At 40.6% G+C, this 17,100-nt stretch overlaps 2 protein-coding genes across 5 annotated transcripts in view; one reads left to right on the top strand and one right to left on the bottom strand.

The window, feature by feature from the left end:
- Positions 1–911: 911 nt before the first annotated feature.
- TMEM69 (transmembrane protein 69) lies at positions 912–4,834 on the bottom strand. The gene is made up of 3 exons (XM_060089736.1): positions 4,727–4,834; positions 3,105–3,244; positions 912–1,948 (listed from the first exon to the last, which is right to left on the bottom strand). Exons 2-3 carry the CDS (start codon positions 3,156–3,158, stop codon positions 1,235–1,237), a joined length of 768 nt encoding a protein of 255 aa, XP_059945719.1. The 5' UTR covers positions 3,159–3,244; positions 4,727–4,834; the 3' UTR covers positions 912–1,234.
- Positions 4,835–4,904: 70 nt separating this feature from the next.
- GPBP1L1 (GC-rich promoter binding protein 1 like 1) overlaps positions 4,905–17,100 on the top strand; it is a 60,347-nt gene continuing 48,151 nt past the window's right edge. The window contains exon 1 of one of the 4 annotated variants that reach the window (XM_060089735.1): positions 4,905–5,061. The gene's annotated coding sequence lies outside the window, so the exon portion shown is untranslated. Of the gene's footprint in view, positions 5,062–5,802; positions 5,973–6,460; positions 6,597–17,100 lie in introns of those variants that run through there. The other 3 variants (XM_060089734.1, XM_060089732.1, XM_060089731.1) reach the window with 3 other exon arrangements.

Below are 17,100 nucleotides of genomic sequence, written 5' to 3'. Positions count from 1 at the left end.
TGTATATGTGTTTATCTCTACATTTTCCATTATAAGAACACCAGTAATATTACATTACAACCTACCCTTATAATCTCATTTTAACCTTACTGATAACTCTGTAAAGACCCTATCTGTAAGTAAGGCCACATTCTGAGATGCTGTGGATTAGGACTTGAACACACAATTCATAAAAAAATCTTGTAACAGGTGTGTAACAAAGTAAACAAGTTACCCCTCTAGATTATGATCTTTCCACAGCAAGAATCATTAAACTGAAAATTATATGTATATAATTTACTTACAGAATTTAAGTTACCTAATATTCGAATACTTATACAAAGGTAACGTATACCAGATGATACCATTTCCTGATTTAAATTCTTGTAACATTGAAAATGTTTCTTTTTTATGAGACTAAGCATCTCAAAAGACTAAGTTTTAAAGTTAGAATTCAAGGTGTTGCTTTTGCTGTTATAAAAAAGCTTTTGTGTGAGTTGACATGCAAAACTAGATAGAACATTAAGATGTCTCCAGCTTGACTTTTCCTAGTTTGTATGTCCTAGAGGATTTATTCTTTTAACTATTTAACTATTTTTGACCAGCTGGTGTTATGTTTGGAGATAAGTTGCATCTATACTCTGCCAAATATCCTGGTAAAACCTGGAAAATGTGTCTAGCTTTTCTTTGAACATAGTTTTCCCTTGTGACACTGCTCCCTACTGACTTTAGAGCCACGGATCCTTTCAGTTCAAATAACTAGGTTGTGCCAGGTAAAAAGAGCTTGGAAACGCAATTCCCAGGGGCAACTGCAATGAAAACTCCACACTGGAGCCACCTATTTTTCAGACACTCATGGATACGAAGTTTTTCCTCTGAGGGTGTGTGTGTGTGTGTGTGTGTGTTTTCAATGATCCTAAAGCTCTAGCACAAAGGTTTTTCATCTTTTAATTTACATTTTTCAAAACAATTAAAACATTGAAATTTTTAAGTGGATGACTATAAAGTTCATAAAAAGACTGAATGAGAACTATAACCTAATATAACATGAAAAGGACTTAAGGGTTTTCAAGCTGTTTCTCAGTGATTCCTTATAAAATAAAGATTTCTAGAAATGAAAAATAATTTGGGAATAAATCACCACTGGTGGGAAAAAAAGAGCTGAACTGGAGAGGTAGAAAAAGGTGATGCCAAAACACAACCTTACAAGGCTTCTAGCCAACATGCTAACGTCATCTACAGAGTAGTTTTATATTTATTCTACTTGCCTAAGTCTCTTGGGTCCCTTCTCTGGATAAAAATCTTTAACTAGTAAAGTGATTACAAATGAAAAAAAGGCCACTAAAGTGACTACTATCCTCAGGGCTTTGAACCAATTGGGATAATGTGGCAAGAGAAAAAGTTCAGTGTGTAATGCTATCCCCAAACCTATTATTACTGTGACTATAGCTTCACTGAGTCTTTCAGAAACAAAGAACGCAAGCCATGAAAACACAACAGGAGCTGTACTATTAGCTAAATTGAGGAAGTCTGGTTTGGCTGGACTACCTTGTGGCAGAGTAAAACCCCATCTGATCCCTCCCAAGAAAGATAGGAAACTGGCTCCATAAGCCATCTGAGTAAAAGCTAATATGGGAATATAAGTCTTTGTCATCACCATGACCAGTGGTGGAGCAATGAAGGGGATTAGTCCTGCCAGAGTTATGTATAATGCTGGCTTCGGGCTGTCAGGCAGGTAACTGATGGTTTGTGGTGGCCTGGCTGGAAGTACTGCTTGCTCTTGCTTCTTCTTAAAGCTGCATGGGGAAGTGTGATAATATTGTGTCTTGCTCATACACACTGGAAATGATGAGACAAGCCAAGGCCTTGGAAACAAAGGGGAAAAGTTCTGCTGGAGGCATGTTTTGAGAGAAAATGTTTCTATTCTCCTTCTGGCTCCTAGTCTGATTGTGGAAGGGTACTTCAGCATCTATAGGGAAAACAGAACAAGAAGACAAAAAACAGATTTTAAAAAAGGAAATCACCAAATGTTTTAGTCCCAATCTGAGACAATGCAAAAACAAACCGCCTGCTTCCTGTTAGCACATCGAACTTAAAGAAAGGTTGGACTACAGGATGATGTTATTATTGCTGGCAAAGACTATTAAACAGCTATACAACGTGCAAAAGACACTACTGAATAGAAACCAGTGATATATTTTGGCCTACCACTAAACTTATCCCAAGAAAGAAATATCTGAAGGAGGAAGAGCTAAAGACTAGGTCTTTAGTTTTTGACATTCTAAACTGCCTCTTCTATTTATAAATTGCAAAAGAAGCAGCACTAATTACTGTGGAAATGCTATTTTATGTAGAGAAAATTAAGCTTTAGACACTGCATAATTTTCATAGCTTCATGCCTTTCTACATATGTCTGCCTAGTATTCTAGATTACCATTTTTCTATCTAGGGAACTTATCTTTAAAAATTCAGCTTGAAGCTTTCTCCAATCTGATGTAATCCTCCTATAAGTACCATATACACACTTGCATCATAATTCTCACAGTGAATTAAAATCATGTGTTTGTCTGTCTCAGTAGACTTGAGAGCCAGGACCATATATTTTTCTTTGCCTTAAAAAAAAAAATCCCCAGTGCCTTTCATGGTACATGGCCAAAGCAATAACCTCTCTTGCTGATTCCGTGCTTTAGTGAGTAGATTCCATACTTCAACAGTTAAGCAGATCAACATTAACTCAAAAAATGTTGGATTAAAGAAAAAAATGAAAGTTATTTAAGAATCTTGGTGGTTACTCAAAATGCTAGGAATGATTCCATCTTGAGGCTTTTTTTCCCTTTTTGTCTAGAATGTTCTTCCCTGAGGTACCTGCATGGCTCATTGCCTCACTTCTAACCACCCTATTTATAAATGCAATCCTTAAGTCTACTGTCCCTATCCCCCTTCCCTGCTCTATAGTTCTCCACAGCACTTACCACTTGACATATTAGATTTCACTTATTTATATTTTACTCTTTCCCCAATCAACCAGAATATAAGAGGATAAGGATTTTTGTCTTCTTTTTCACTATTGCCTAGCCAAGCAATGCCTGGAAAGTAGTGCTCAAATATTTGCTGAATAAACCAACCTTTGAAGATGCTCGAGAAAACTTCTGGATGAAGTGAACCATGGTGGGCCCCATTGAAAGTCTTGCTTAGGAAGATGCCACACAGTTCTGATTAATGTATTTTTATAGCTCAGTGGAGCATCTGAATCAGAAGCATGTTGCTGTGTACAAAACAAGATGTCATTTAATTTTCTTCACTTTATACATAAGTTTTAAAAAATAGTAATTCGGGGTATTTTCTTCCATATAACAGTTTACTTTGAAAACAATAATTAATGTTTTCAAAAAATCAGTAACATTAAGTAAATAGATCCTTTTCTTCTCTGAACCATTCTTTTAGTTTTTGCTGTTTGGTGTAACAGAAAGAGTAATGCACAGAGACAACAGATCTGGATTTTTACAAATGCCTCCATCATTTCCCAGCTGTGTGACCTTGGGTAAATTGCTTCCTTGAAGTGCCAGCTTTCTTATCTTTAACAGTTAAAGTCATAGCTTGTCTGGTCTATTATCTATTTTGGGACTTAGCTTAAAGTAATGATAGTAGCAATCAATACAATTAGCTGTGAATCAGGCATTGTAACTATGTAATTACTGTAACTATTGAATAACCTCATCAACTTGGTGCTGAAAAGCAGTAATAACCTGTTAAGTTAGAGTGCAGACTTTGGAGTCAAACAATCTGGGTTGGAATCCTGGCTCCACCACGTTTTAGCTATGTGACTTTGGACAAATTATTTAACCTGGCTATGGTGCAGCTCACTCACCTATAAGGCTTATGATAACTACATAGGGTCGTTGTAAAAATTAAGTAAGTTAATACATGTAAAAAGCTGAGAACTGTCCCTAACACAAAGTAGGCACTCAAAAAATACTAGCTATTATTCCCACCTTACACAATGTAAGCAACCAGTAAGTGGCTGAGTGAGAGAGAATATTATGAATCCAGATCTGTCATGTTTACATAAGTCCTATTCTTAACCAAAAGAATAAGGTGTCTAAAAATCTAAAACCCAAGTTGCTGCTTAATTTAAAAACGTAGTGAACTAATTTCTTGATTACAGATATTAGGGCTGGTTCAAGAAATCCTGTATACCAGCCCGTCAATGTCTTCATTCTGTATATATGTGTAAGGAAGCAAGTAGGGAGTTAAGTTATCCCGGGTCTCTGAATAGATGTTAGATGACACCCACATCCACCTACTGACTCCCAGACACACATACCTGCAGGGCCCACACACTCACCTTTGTTCAAAATCACCTTCGTAAGGGATTTCAAAAAGCTCAACGCTCCCTCAACCTTCCAAACTCCCTAGACACTGTGACATGTGCTTTCCAGCTCAAGAGTATGAAACAGAAAAGTGACAGCCTAAAGGCCGGGGACGGCAACTGGTGAGGGGGTTAAGGACAAAGACCCAAGGGTTAATCCGCTCAATTTGGGTGAGAACGCTCAATATTTCCACTGCGCCAAATAAAAGAGTTGCAAACTGCAAGCCTTAGAGCAGACATCAGAGAAAAGGCGACGAAGTCTGGACGCAAAGATCCCCGGGAAACTTTGCCCAATAGTACCCGCGGCTTCAGTTTACTCTGAAGCCTTGGTGCCCCCCTTCCCCAACCTGCACCTGTGACAACAGCCCTACTACTCACTTGCCAGCGTCGCGCGAGGAGGTGGAAAGCTGAACTGCAAGATCCGCTTGGTACTGCGGAAAAGCACTTCCGGCAAGCGAGGTTAGACAACCCTCCCCACTTCCTGAGAAACGAAAAAAATGAGTCCGGGTGCAGACTTGACCAGCGCTAACTGGTTCCTACAGGGGAAAATCTTAGTTCTAGTGGAAGCCAGCTTTTGAAGTCTGTAGGGTACCTGAACGGTCCTTGCCTTTGTATTCCAGGTTTCCCAGCCAGCAGAATCTGCTTCGCAGAGTTCGGGAAGGTAGAGTGCAACCATTACAGAAACCATCTCAGAGTGATGGTGGTGGAGGAAGGTAGGAGAGATTTGGAGTCTAGGCCAAGTATGACTTGGCCAAATTGCTTGCCGTCTCAGGAACTCATTTTTTACTTTGCATAACAACAGGGTTTCTAGGAGCGACGGGGCACATCTCACGCCTCATTAAGGTCCTGAACTACTACTATTTAAGAAAAAAACAAAAACCTGTTTTCACTTCATTTTCTCTGCTGGTAACTAGAAACTTCGTTAAGAAATAAACAGCACAAGGGGCAGGACTTTCATTTCCATGAAAGGTGTGAGGGTAAGAGCCTTTAGGGTGACCCGGAAGTTAGATTCCTTCTGTCACCCTCCGCTTTAACTTTTGTTTGTGGGCTTTGTGACCTTGAGCAAGTCCCTTCCCTTCTCTGGGCCTCCATTTCACAGTCTATCAAAGGAAACACCAGGCAATTTGCGCGTTTATCTGAAAACAACAGGAACGCTAGCCAGTTCCTCCATTCCTCAGGATTCTAGGTAGTCTAGCTTCCTGGTTGCCGACCATCACATGGTTTAGCCTCCCGTGCAGAATGGGCTCAGAGAATTCTTCCTAGTAGTTACACCTTCTAGTCGTGACAGGCTTTCACTTTTATTTCCTTCTCTGCCATGGCAGCGCCACCCCTTCCCGTTGTGCGATACCCAATGAGACTTTGGGCCGGAGAAACAGCTTATCCGCCCTGGCACACGAGCAGGCTCCGGCCAGAAATCCGCCCAGCGCTGGGGCAGGGGCGTGTCGCCAGCGGTCGGGCGGAACTACCACTCCCAGCGGGTAGCGCGTCGGGAACAGCCGCGCAGGCCTCCAGATCCCGGCCGTGCGGCCCGTTGGGGGCTGGAGTCTTAACGGCGCGTGCACGTGAAGGAAGGAAGGAGCAGAAGGTGGGAAGGGGTCGGAAAACACACGAGCCTACGAAACCGGTTTGTTAGTACTTGTAGAGGTAGTTTGGAGATGCGTGCTTGCCGAGAGGTGGGGTGTGGGAGGGTGCAGAATGAAGGGGCGGGGAAAAACGGGTACACACATACCCACCCACTCATTCACACGCGCCCAGGCCCTAGTGTCGGGAGAGGGGATGTGAAGGGGAGTACCAAACCCAGCTGGTCTCCGCCTCTGAGGCGGCGCGAGGAAAGGCAGAGTGTTCAACTCTGCAGAGGGGCGGGGGTTGACCATGCGCCGCCTCGAGCCGCAGTGGAGGGAGCTGGGGGCAGGGCAGGGAATAACCGCCGTTCACGCGGCTAAACGTTGGCAGCTTGGGGCGTCGGGCGGGTCACCCGAACAGGGCTCACGCGCGTGCGCGTGCGCCCTTGTGGGCGGTGCGAGAGGGTGGGCGTGTGTGAGGCGGGGTCAGGTTAGGGGAGGGCCGGGCTGGTCATCGCTCCTCCCCCTCCACCCGCTCTGCCCCTCCTGGGCCGTGTGGGCCGGGCAGCCATTTTGGGAAGAGCTTTGTTATGGTTGTGGACTCTACACCTCTGCCGGATCAGGAAGCTGGGGACGCGCCCTCAGACGCCGCGACTGGTCCCTAGTTGTAGCCCCGCCGCTGCCCGGTGAGTGGGAGTTCCGGACGATGGGGCGGTAGGGGATCTTGAGTGGTCCGGCGCAGGGCTCCGCCCGGTGCCTGACGGGCCGGCTGTTGAAACAAGTTGAAGAAGGCTCTCACACAGGTGGTTGGGTGTAGGTTGGGCCGGGGACCGGGAGCAGAGCTCACGGGTCGTGTGGTTCGGACGGGGCACCTTCCCCCGCGCGTGGAGCTTTGCACATGAGCGTCGCCGCGACTCTGCCGGAGCGCTCCTACTTCAACTTTGGTCTTCGGGCCGGAACGCTCACCTGCGGCTCTCTGGCTCCTCTCCAGGCGTTCCGGCTTGTTGGTGGTTGAATAGCTTGGTTTACGGGTTTCTTTCTCCTTCTTAAATTAGAGCCAAGGGCTTTTGTTTTCCAGTGATGGAAAGTCTAAGGGGAAAAAGCGTGTAAGTCAAATGTGGGGTATCTGAGGGGAAAAGAAGAGCTTTAACTCCCCACCCCTGTACCCAGCATTCCGGTTCCCCCGGTAGCGAGGTGTTTTCGTTGATTTAGATTGTCTATCCAGCACCTACTGACCCCTCCCTCCCTGGAAACAAAAAAGGCTGGTCGATCTTGAAGTGTTTTAGTGAGGATTTTTTTCTGTTTTACATCTACCTCTCCCCACCCCCGTGAAATTCAAAAGAAAGGCTGAATCTAAAATGGCTGTAGCTTGGGGAAGTGCCCTGAGCTTGGTAACTTAAATACGTTAACATGTCTTAAATTCTTAGTTGTTTTTCCTACGGGGACAACAGCTGGATCTTTCATCTTTTTGCAGTTTGTGTCTTATGTTGAAGAGTTCGCTAGGTGAAAACAAAGGTGAGGCTAAAGTAGTTTGCTTACTCCGAAAGTTTACATAAGAGTGGGTGCGGTTTGGGTGGTGGTTTTTTTTGGTAGTTGCTTATAGTTTTGAAATTGTGCTGTGGTGTTAATTTTATCAGCCAAGTTCGTGCTTTGAGATTGGTTTGCCATATTTGTTGAAATACTTGCTCTTAACTTTGATATTTATAGCTTATCTGGAATAAACAAAGTTTATGGTGGCTCATGTTTTAGTTTAGTAATAGAAGTCACATTCTTTGTAAATCCCTTCCAAAAGAAAAGTGATTGGTAGTCTTCAGTACACTTAGATTGATAGTTTGGTCATTGCTGGCCTTTTCTAAGGTCTTTTATGTGTAATACTTGAAAGAGAATCAGAGTGCTGTTAAGTTTGGGACATTTATTAGAAAAGTGTAAGACAACAAGTGAAAACAAATTTTAGATGTGGAGTGCCTGATTGTCGTACCCTTTCAAACAAAAGGCTGTCTTTTTGTTTGTTGCCTTTTTTTTTTTTAAACCTGTAGATCCAGAAGTTTAACGGAAAACAAAAAGGCATAGAATGGAAACCAGAAACAGTTAACTTCAGTATTTGGGAAGATGCTTGAGTTTCAAGTTGCAATCTGTCTAAAAGATAAAATAATAAAATGCTAATTGTGAATGAGAAGTTTGGAATTAATAGTAAAATAAAGTGTCATCTTCCTTCCCTAGGGAGTCAGTTTCAATTTACCTTTCTGCATTCTTTCAGTACAAAAGTTTACTTTTGTCAACTCCCCTAGGATTTGTTGTTGTTCTTAAATTATTTTGGTGGTTTTACAGGACAAACATTTAAAGTGCTTTATAGAAATTACAAGTCAGTTGCTTTGTGTTTTGCTCTTGTTGACTACTGGACCTGTAAACTTGGGTGAGACCTTACTCTAATTTTTTTTCAGGATACTCAAAACAGTTTGTACATATTGATATAAATATTCTTTCAGTTGATTCTGAGTAGTATCTTATCAGAGCTCTTGAAATTTGGTGGTGGTGGTAGGGTGTTAGGAAGCCATTTTTCTTTTGAATGAATTCCATCTTACCAGTTTTTTCGTCAGTGGCTGTTTAGTAGCTTGGCTGAGGAGAGCACATGCAACCATTTTAATAAGTTTGGAATGACAAGAAATCTGGGACACATTTCTGCTTATAATTCATTTTTAAACGCTTAAAGATAAAACCTACAATTCTGAATCATACTTCAGCAGATTGCATATCTTTGTTTTATGATTCAGTGTATATGCACTTAGTAATAACTAATGTACCAGAGGCTGACAGTTGCTCGAAGTGCTTTATATTTATTAACTTGTTTATTTCTGTCAGATAGATATTGTTTTATCCCCATTTTCTAGTTAAGGAAAATAAGTTCAGAGATTCATCCAGCTAGTAGGTTGCAGACCCTGTATTTAAACCTAAGCAATCTGTTTCCAAGTCACTGTGCTTAACCATTATGGTTGCTACCTTTAACCATGAAAATAAAAATAAGACTATTGGAAAGGTGAGACACAACACAGTTTTTTAAATATCCCAACTGAAAAAGTAGTTCATGGAAAAGGCAAATTTTGGTGTATGTATTTATGGTTTTTCAAATAATTGGGGTGGGATGGGATATCTAGGTGATACATAGAAAACATGCTACTTCATAACTGACTGTAGTTACCATTGTCTGCAATTTGATATGTGGTTCTGCTGAGAGCTAGCTGACCAAGTCACTTCAAAATCAGGCTTTGATTTTTATTTCCCACTGAAGTCTGCTCAAAACAAAACTAGCTATAATCAAACTTGAAAAATAGTTCAATGAGATGAGCTGAACTTCTTTTGTCCACAGGTATATATCTTAACTAATGATGTAAGATATTGCTAATGTTATGTAAATTGAATTTTTGTAGGGGATTTAAAATATACGAGGCAAATATTTAAAGGGGTCTAATAGCTGTTTTTCTTTACTAAAGCAAATAAGGAGCCTTTGGGACTTCCTGGCAGTCCAGTGGTTAAGACTGCACTTCCATTGCAGGGGGCGTGGCTTCGATCTCTGGTTGGGGAACTAAGATTCTGCATCCCACATAGGGCGGCCAAAAATAAATAAATAAATAATAAATCATTTTTTAAATAAATAATGATAATCAGCCTTTAATTGATCTGTTGGAAAAATTATTTTTCATTTTTCAGACAAAATGGTTCAAACATTCTTTTAAGAAAGTTTCTTTTAAGAAATGCTAGAGGCTGTACTATTGTACTGTTGTTCCTGCCTGTTAAGGAGTAGGAATACCTAGATGACTATAAAACATTCCTGCCACCCGAGAACTTAGTAGTTTAACAGATAAGCACAAAAATATTCAGAGGATAACAACACAGAAAGCTGTCATTCTTAAAGGAGTTGATTTTTTTTTAACATACTCATTAAGCTTACTTGCCTTTTCTGTAATAAAACTACTTTGCCATATATCAGTCAGATGTCAGGCTAGAGGATCACCAGCATGAACAAAGTTTTAGTGCACTTTTCTGAGCAGCAGGCCTGTATATGCTGAACAAGTTTGTTGTTTTTTTCTTTAAAGAAAAAATTGAATTAATTTAAGTTTGGCTATTCTTTATATTGCAGACTCTTGTTTCTGCTGATTATATGTTTAAATTTCATTATATAAAAAAGTTCTCTTCTGAATTATTGCTATCATTGAAGTTTACAAGTATGTTGAAAAGTTGGTTTGGGAGTTCTTTGGTTAGTTAATTAAAAGGTAGAGCTATTCCAGTGTTCCAGCTATGTGTTTATCAATTATTACCTCTGCTTTTTAATTAGTCTTACCAGGTATGGTGGAAGGATAGTGGGAACCATTTATTGTGGGCTTCATAAGCTAGAGACTTGTAACAGAGTCCAGTCATTATTCCTTAAAACACTTGTTTAACATACTTGATATTAACCCTTCTATAAGTGGGTGTACAGAGGATCCAAGAAGTTAAGTGGTTTATGTAACATAGTGAGATGTGGGGACTCAGCTTTCTCCGATTCCAAAGCTGGGTTTTCACCACATCATGGTAGAGAGATAGTATGGTACGGTAATTAACGGCACCAGCGTTATAGCCTGGGTTTGAACCTCTGCATTGCCACTTACAGCTTTGAGACCTTGGTGGAGTTTTAGTAAGATTTCTGCCTGTTTCTTTCTCTGTTAAATGGGGCTAATAGTACCTCCTCATAGGGTTTCTGTGGTAAACAAATTAAATAATATTTGTAGAGTTTTTAATACAATGCCTGCCCATTGTAAGCACTTCATAATTGTCAAGTAAATTGTTTGAAATTGTCTTTAATGAACATCCTTTTACCAGTTGAGTGAAATTCTGTGAAATCTGAACAGATTGTTGGACGTGGACTTTGGGGTTTTTGTTTTTCCTTTTCTAGGTATTTTCTGTTGACATCTCTTGTTTATTTGAATCAGGATCCAGGTCCCACACACGGCAGTTGACTGATACTCTTTCAAGCCTCTTAGTTTGTATGTTTCTTCTGTTTTTTTCCTTGCACTTTGTTGAAGAAACCAGGTCATTTGTCCTGCAGTTGCCCACATTCTAGATTTTCCTGATTTCCTGTAAAGTGGTAGTTTTTTTTTCTGGTTTGTTCAGTGATTCTCATCTATATCATTTTCTCACAATTTCTCTATTGAGCAGCATAGAATAATTGTATGAGTTATTTATCCTCCTTCAGTATGCTTGTAAAATGGAGTGTTCGGTTTGGTCCTGTGCCCAATTCAGTGTTAACTTTTCTAGGTAGTTTGTTTCCTGTCCTTTTTTTCCCTACATAATATATATTTGTTGTATTATAAAATTGAGTTAAGTATGCTGGGTTTGTAGTGGTTTTGTTTTCTTGTTTTGGTTACTAGTGAATAGTTTCCTCAGCGTATTTAGTCAGAAAATTTCTCTTCTCAAAACTGCGTTTTTTTTTTCTTGTTGTTGTTTATCCCCCCCACCCCCTTAACTATTAATTAAGCATTTTATTATTAACACTTATGGAGTACTCACTATAGACCAGACACTTGGTTTTTTATTTTATTTTCCCTGGGAAAAATATCCAGGCACTATTCTTAACACTTTGCATATATTCACTCATCTAATCATCAACTTTCCAACAATCTCCAAATTACAGGTAATGATTTGAAGCAAAAAGACGTGCCCAACATTGTGTATGGAAAATTTTAGAGGCTCTGGATGACATTGATTTCCTGGAGAGAGGATTTACTTTTCTGTTGGCAGCTACATAAAGTATGGGAATTGATCCAAAAAAAAAAAAAAAGGTGAAGTGACTTCTCCAAAGTCACACAGCTAGTACATGGCAGAGCCAACTAGATCCAGAGTCTGCTCTTCTAACTTAAAAGTAATGTTTGGATTAGAAGCACAGTTTATTCTTGAGAAGAGATTTTTAGATATGCTTGTAAGTAAAATGTGCTTGAAGTAAAACGTATGTTCCGTAATATAGTAGTCACTACTATTAAATGTTTCAATTGTAAAAGACAGTATAGCTTTTTAAAAGTGACAAATAGCCTATTTACTTATATTCATAGGAAATTGAAGCCTTTCAGAGTCAGCATAGCTGCAGATATTTGATAAAAGTTATCACTACTTGAATGACTTGCTGTAGTGTAGTTGATACAGTGACTTTAGATTTTTGGGCGGGGGGGTGGGGACATGCCACTCGGTTTGTGGGATTTTAGTTTCCTAACCAGGGATTGAACCCGGGCTCTCCACATTGAGAGCATGGAGTCCTAACCACTGGACCACCAGGGAAGTCCCAGATAGTAGTGACTTTTGGAGCAAATACTGTAAAAAACATTTTTGCTGTTTTTAAAATCTTATAGTTTCAGATACTTTTCATAAATCTAATCCACTTAGTTATCTGAATCTTACAGCCAGAATTTAATGTGTCAGGTTGCATCAGGTGATAAATGTACTTCTGTAACATACTATGCTTATTTGGAACTGTTGTGATTTAAGTAAACTTCATTTCTGTTAGTGGGATAGTGTATAGGTATGGTTGCAGCAGGTGCTTGTCCCCTTTAAATGACAAAATATTGGAAAGGCGATAACTACCTGAGAAAGTTTATAAATTTTAGTCTTCAAAAATTTTATACTTTGTGAAATTAGTTTCAGGAATGTTTTTTGAAACTGAATTCATTTTCAAAATGTTTTTTGAAAATGACTTGGAAGAAGGCACAATGATTAAAGTTTATTACTAATAGGAAGACTGACAAGATTCCTGTGTTGGACATTCTACTAATTGGGCTTTAAGGTTATCCTTTGTTGTTTCTTCTGTCTGTTTACCATTTTAGCCTTGTTCCAATATTGCCTTTTTGTGAATCTTAGTGGGAGAGGAAGCTGGAAAGGACATGTAACTCGTAACTTGTGTGCATGCACACATACACTTTCTGCCCCTGGTAGCTGTGACCCAAGCTGTGCCTATCAAATACACTTGACTGGGGACTTGAATCTGGAGTGAGAGAGATACACAGGAGCAAGGACAGTTTAGAATTAATTCTGTTGTCTGGTGGCAGTGGCAGAGCTAGCTAGTGGGCAGTTTCCTGAGAGACTGTTCCTGTGATGTGACCATGGTTGGTGGTTTTGACTGCTTAGCTTTACTTGAATTTTTACAGGTTTGCCAAATCATTCATTTTTTTGAACCTCCAATATCCTGCTGATAAATTTCCTTTTCTGCTTAATCTACCTAAATACAGTTTATTTTTTTCAACCAAGGACCCTGATTTGTAAAATTGACTAATATAAGTTACTCCTTCTAAAAGATTTAGTTACTGCCTCTGTTTAGGGTGATCTCTTAACTCATGAAGTGAAAGAACTTCCATGAATGTCTTTTTTAAAGACAAACTTAGAGAAGAATTTTTCCTTTTATCCACTCCCAGTTCTTAAAAGCAGTAGTTCTCAACCATTTAAAATATATCTGGGGCCTCCCTGGTGGCGCAAGTGGTTGAGAGTCCGCCTGCCGATGCAGGGGATACGGGTTCGTGCCCCGGTCTGGGAGGATCCCATATGCCGCGGAGCGGCTGGGCCCGTGAGCCATGGCCGCTGAGCCTGCGCGTCCGGAGCCTGTGCTCCGCAGCGGGGGAGGCCACAACAGTGAGAGGCCCGCATACCGCAAAAAAAAAAAAAAATAAATAAAATAAAATAAAATAAAATATATCTGGGGGGGGCCTCCCTGGTGGCGCAAGTGGTTGAGAGTCCGCCTGCCGATGCAGGGGATACGGGTTCGTGCCCCGGTCTGGGAGGATCCCATATGCCGCGGAGCGGCTGGGCCCGTGAGCCATGGCCGCTGAGCCTGCGCGTCCGGAGCCTGCGCGTCCGGAGCCTGTGCTCCGCGACGGGGGAGGCCACAACAGTGGGAGGCCCGCATACCGCAAAAAAATAAAAAATAAAATAAAATATATCTGGGGTAAGGCCTGGGCACCATTAGTTTATTAAAGCTCCCCATGTAAATCTGTCTTTAAGTAATTCTTTTATTATTACAAAAACAGTGTTGTGATGTGTAGATAATTAGAGTATACAGATATGCGAAAATAAAAACTTGACATTCCTATCATTCAGAAGTCACTACTATTAACAACTTTTGGTGCATTTTTTCCCCAGATCTTTCTCTAAGCACATATGTGTAGGCTTTTATTTTTATTTTACTAAAATGAGATCAGTTTACAACTTGGCTTTTTTTGCTCAGTAATGCCCACAGTCCATGTTCATTTCCTCTAGTATGCAGTTTCTATTATTCAAATTTCCCCAGCTGATCCAGAAAAATGTTTGTTACCGCTGGCTGGCTATCCAAACTGTTGATAGTATCTAAACTAGGACCTTTTCACATATAACACTTTGTTTAGGGAATTCCCTGGCAGTCCAGTGGTTAGGACTCAGTGCTTTCACTGCGTGGCTCGGACTCAATCCCTGGTTGGGGAACTAAGATCCCGCAAGCCTTGCAGCAATCAATCAGTCAGTCCCACTTGTTTAATTTTTTTGTCTCTTTTTTTTTTTTTGGCTGTTTTGGGTCTTCGTTGCTGCACGCGGGCTTTCTCTAGTTGCAGTGAGCAGGGGCTACTCTTCGTTGTGGTGCGCGGGCTTCTCATTGCGGTGGCTTCTCTTGTTATGGAGCATGGCCTCTGGGTGCACAGGCTTCAGTAGTTGTGGCTCGCGGGTTCTAGAGCGCAGGCTCAGTAGTTGTGGCACATGGGCTTAGTTGCTCCACAGCATGTGGGATCTTCCCGGACCAGGGCTCAAACCTGTGTCCCCTGTATTGGCAGGTGGATCCTTAACCAGTGCGCCACCAGGGAAGCCCTCTTTTTGTCTCTTTAATCTAGCTTAGTCCTTATTTTTCAGTGACACTGACTTTGAGACTGGACTGGTTATCCTGAGAATGCTTCTGTACAGTTGCATTCTTGTGGTATCTCTTAGTTTGTTCCTTTCGTTCATGTATTTTTCTCTAAAGTTTACAGCTAAAAGCTTGATGGATTTATATCTAAATACTTTGGCGAGAATACATCATAGTTCTGTCTCATTTTGCGTCATGTCATAAAGCACATAATACCTGGTTGACCTACTTTAGTAATGCTAAGGTTGATCCTCGGATTAAGGTGGTGATAGCTGGGTCCATACATTAAACAGTAAGATTTCCCCCCTTGCATTAAGAAATTAATTTGGGTGGTGCTACTTTGTACTGCGTTCCCAGTTTCTTATCAGTCATTGGCCTAATTTTTTTAAAAACAGCTTTATTGAGATAGAATTTACATAACATAAAATTCACCCACTTTACATGTACAATTTAATGGGGTTTTTTTTTTAGTTTATTCACAGAGTTGTACAACCATTGCTACTATCTAGTTTTAGAACATTTTCATCACCCCAAAAAGAAATTCCATAACCGTTAGCACTCACCTCCTCAACCCTAGGCAGCCATTAATCTCCTTTCTGTCTCTGTGGATTTGCCTATTCTGGACATACCTATAAATAGAATTATACGGTATGTGGTCTTTTGTGTCTGGCTTCCTTCACTTAGCATAATGCTTTTAATGTTCATACCTGTTTTAGTATGTTTCAGTACTCTTTTTTGCCACATAATATTTTGTTGTATGGTTATACCACGTTTTGTCTTTCCATTCATCAGTTGATGGGCATTTGGATTGTTACCTCTTTGCAGCTATTATTAACAATGCTGCTGGGACTTCCCTGGTGGCACAGTGGTTAAGACTCCGTGCTCCCAATGCAGGGGGCCCAGGTTCGATCCCCGGTCAGGGAACTAGATCCCTTGTGCCATAAGGAAGATCCCGCATGCCGCAACTAAGATGCAGTGCAGCCAAATAAATAAATAAAAAATAATGCTGCTGTGAACATTCATGTCTAAGTTTTTGTGTGGATATATGTTTACATCTTTCTTGGATCTTTCTAGGAGTAGAATTGCTGGGTCATAGGGTTAACTCTTTAACTTTTTAAGAAACCATTTTCTGAAGTGACCCTATCATTATACATTCCCACCAGTAGTCAGTGTATGATGGTGTCATCTTTTCCACATCCTCAGCAGCACCTGTTATTGTCTGCCTTTTGATTATAACCATCCTAGTCGGTGTGAAATGGTATCTTATTGTGGGTTTGATTTGCATTTCCCTCACGGCTAATGATGTTAAGCATCTTTTCCTGTACTTATTGGTCTCTTGTGTATCTTGAGAGAAATGTCTATTCCTTTGCCCACTTTATTTATTTATTTTTTGTTGCTGTGTTGGGTCTTCGTTCCTGCACGTGGGGTTTCTCTAGTTGCCGCGAGCGGGGGCTGCTCTTCATTGCGGTACGCGGGCGTCTCATTGCGGTGGCTTCTCTTGTTACGGAGCGCGGGCTCTAGGCACGTGGGCTTCAGTAGTTGTGGCTCGCGGGCTCTAGAGCGCAGGCTCAGTAGCTGTGACGCACGGGCTTTGTTGCTTCGCAGCATGTGGGATCTTCCTGGACCAGAGCTTGAACCCGTGTCCCCTGCATTGGCAGGTGGATTCTTAACCACTGCACCACCAGGGAAGTTCCTTTGCCCACTTTTTAATTGGGTTATCTTTTTATTCTTGAATTGTACAGGTTCTTTTTTAATTTAATTTAGTTGTAATTGACATACGTCTTATTAGTTTCAGGTGTATATGATAATAATTTGATAATTATAGCATATATTGCAGAATAATCAACACAGTAAGTCTTGTTAACATTTGTCACCATATAGTTACAGAAATTTTTTTTCTTGTGATGAGAACTTTTAAGAACTTCTCTCTTAGCAACTTTGAAATATGCACTACAGTATAATTAACTATAGTCACCATGCTACACCTTACATCCTCATAGCTTATTTATTTTATAATTGGAAGTTTGTACCTTTTGACCCCCCTTCACCTATTTGGCCCACCCCACCCCGCCTCTGGCAACCACCAGTCTCTTCTCTGTATTTGAGCTTGGTGTTTTTTTAGATTGCACATATAAATGAGATCATATGGTGTTTGTCTTTGTCTTATTTCACTTAGTATAGTACCTTCAATGTTCGTCCATATTATTGCAAATGGCAAGAATTCATTCTTTCTTATGGCTGAATAATATTCCAGTGTGTGTGTGTGTGTGTATGTGTACATACACACCACATTTTCTTTATCCATTTATTCA

Source organism: Mesoplodon densirostris, chromosome 2 (genome assembly GCF_025265405.1).
Source record: "Mesoplodon densirostris isolate mMesDen1 chromosome 2, mMesDen1 primary haplotype, whole genome shotgun sequence".
Lineage (NCBI taxonomy): Eukaryota > Metazoa > Chordata > Mammalia > Artiodactyla > Ziphiidae > Mesoplodon > Mesoplodon densirostris.
Note: the sequence above shows the minus strand (reverse complement) of the source record. Positions and strands in the feature narration are given on the sequence as shown.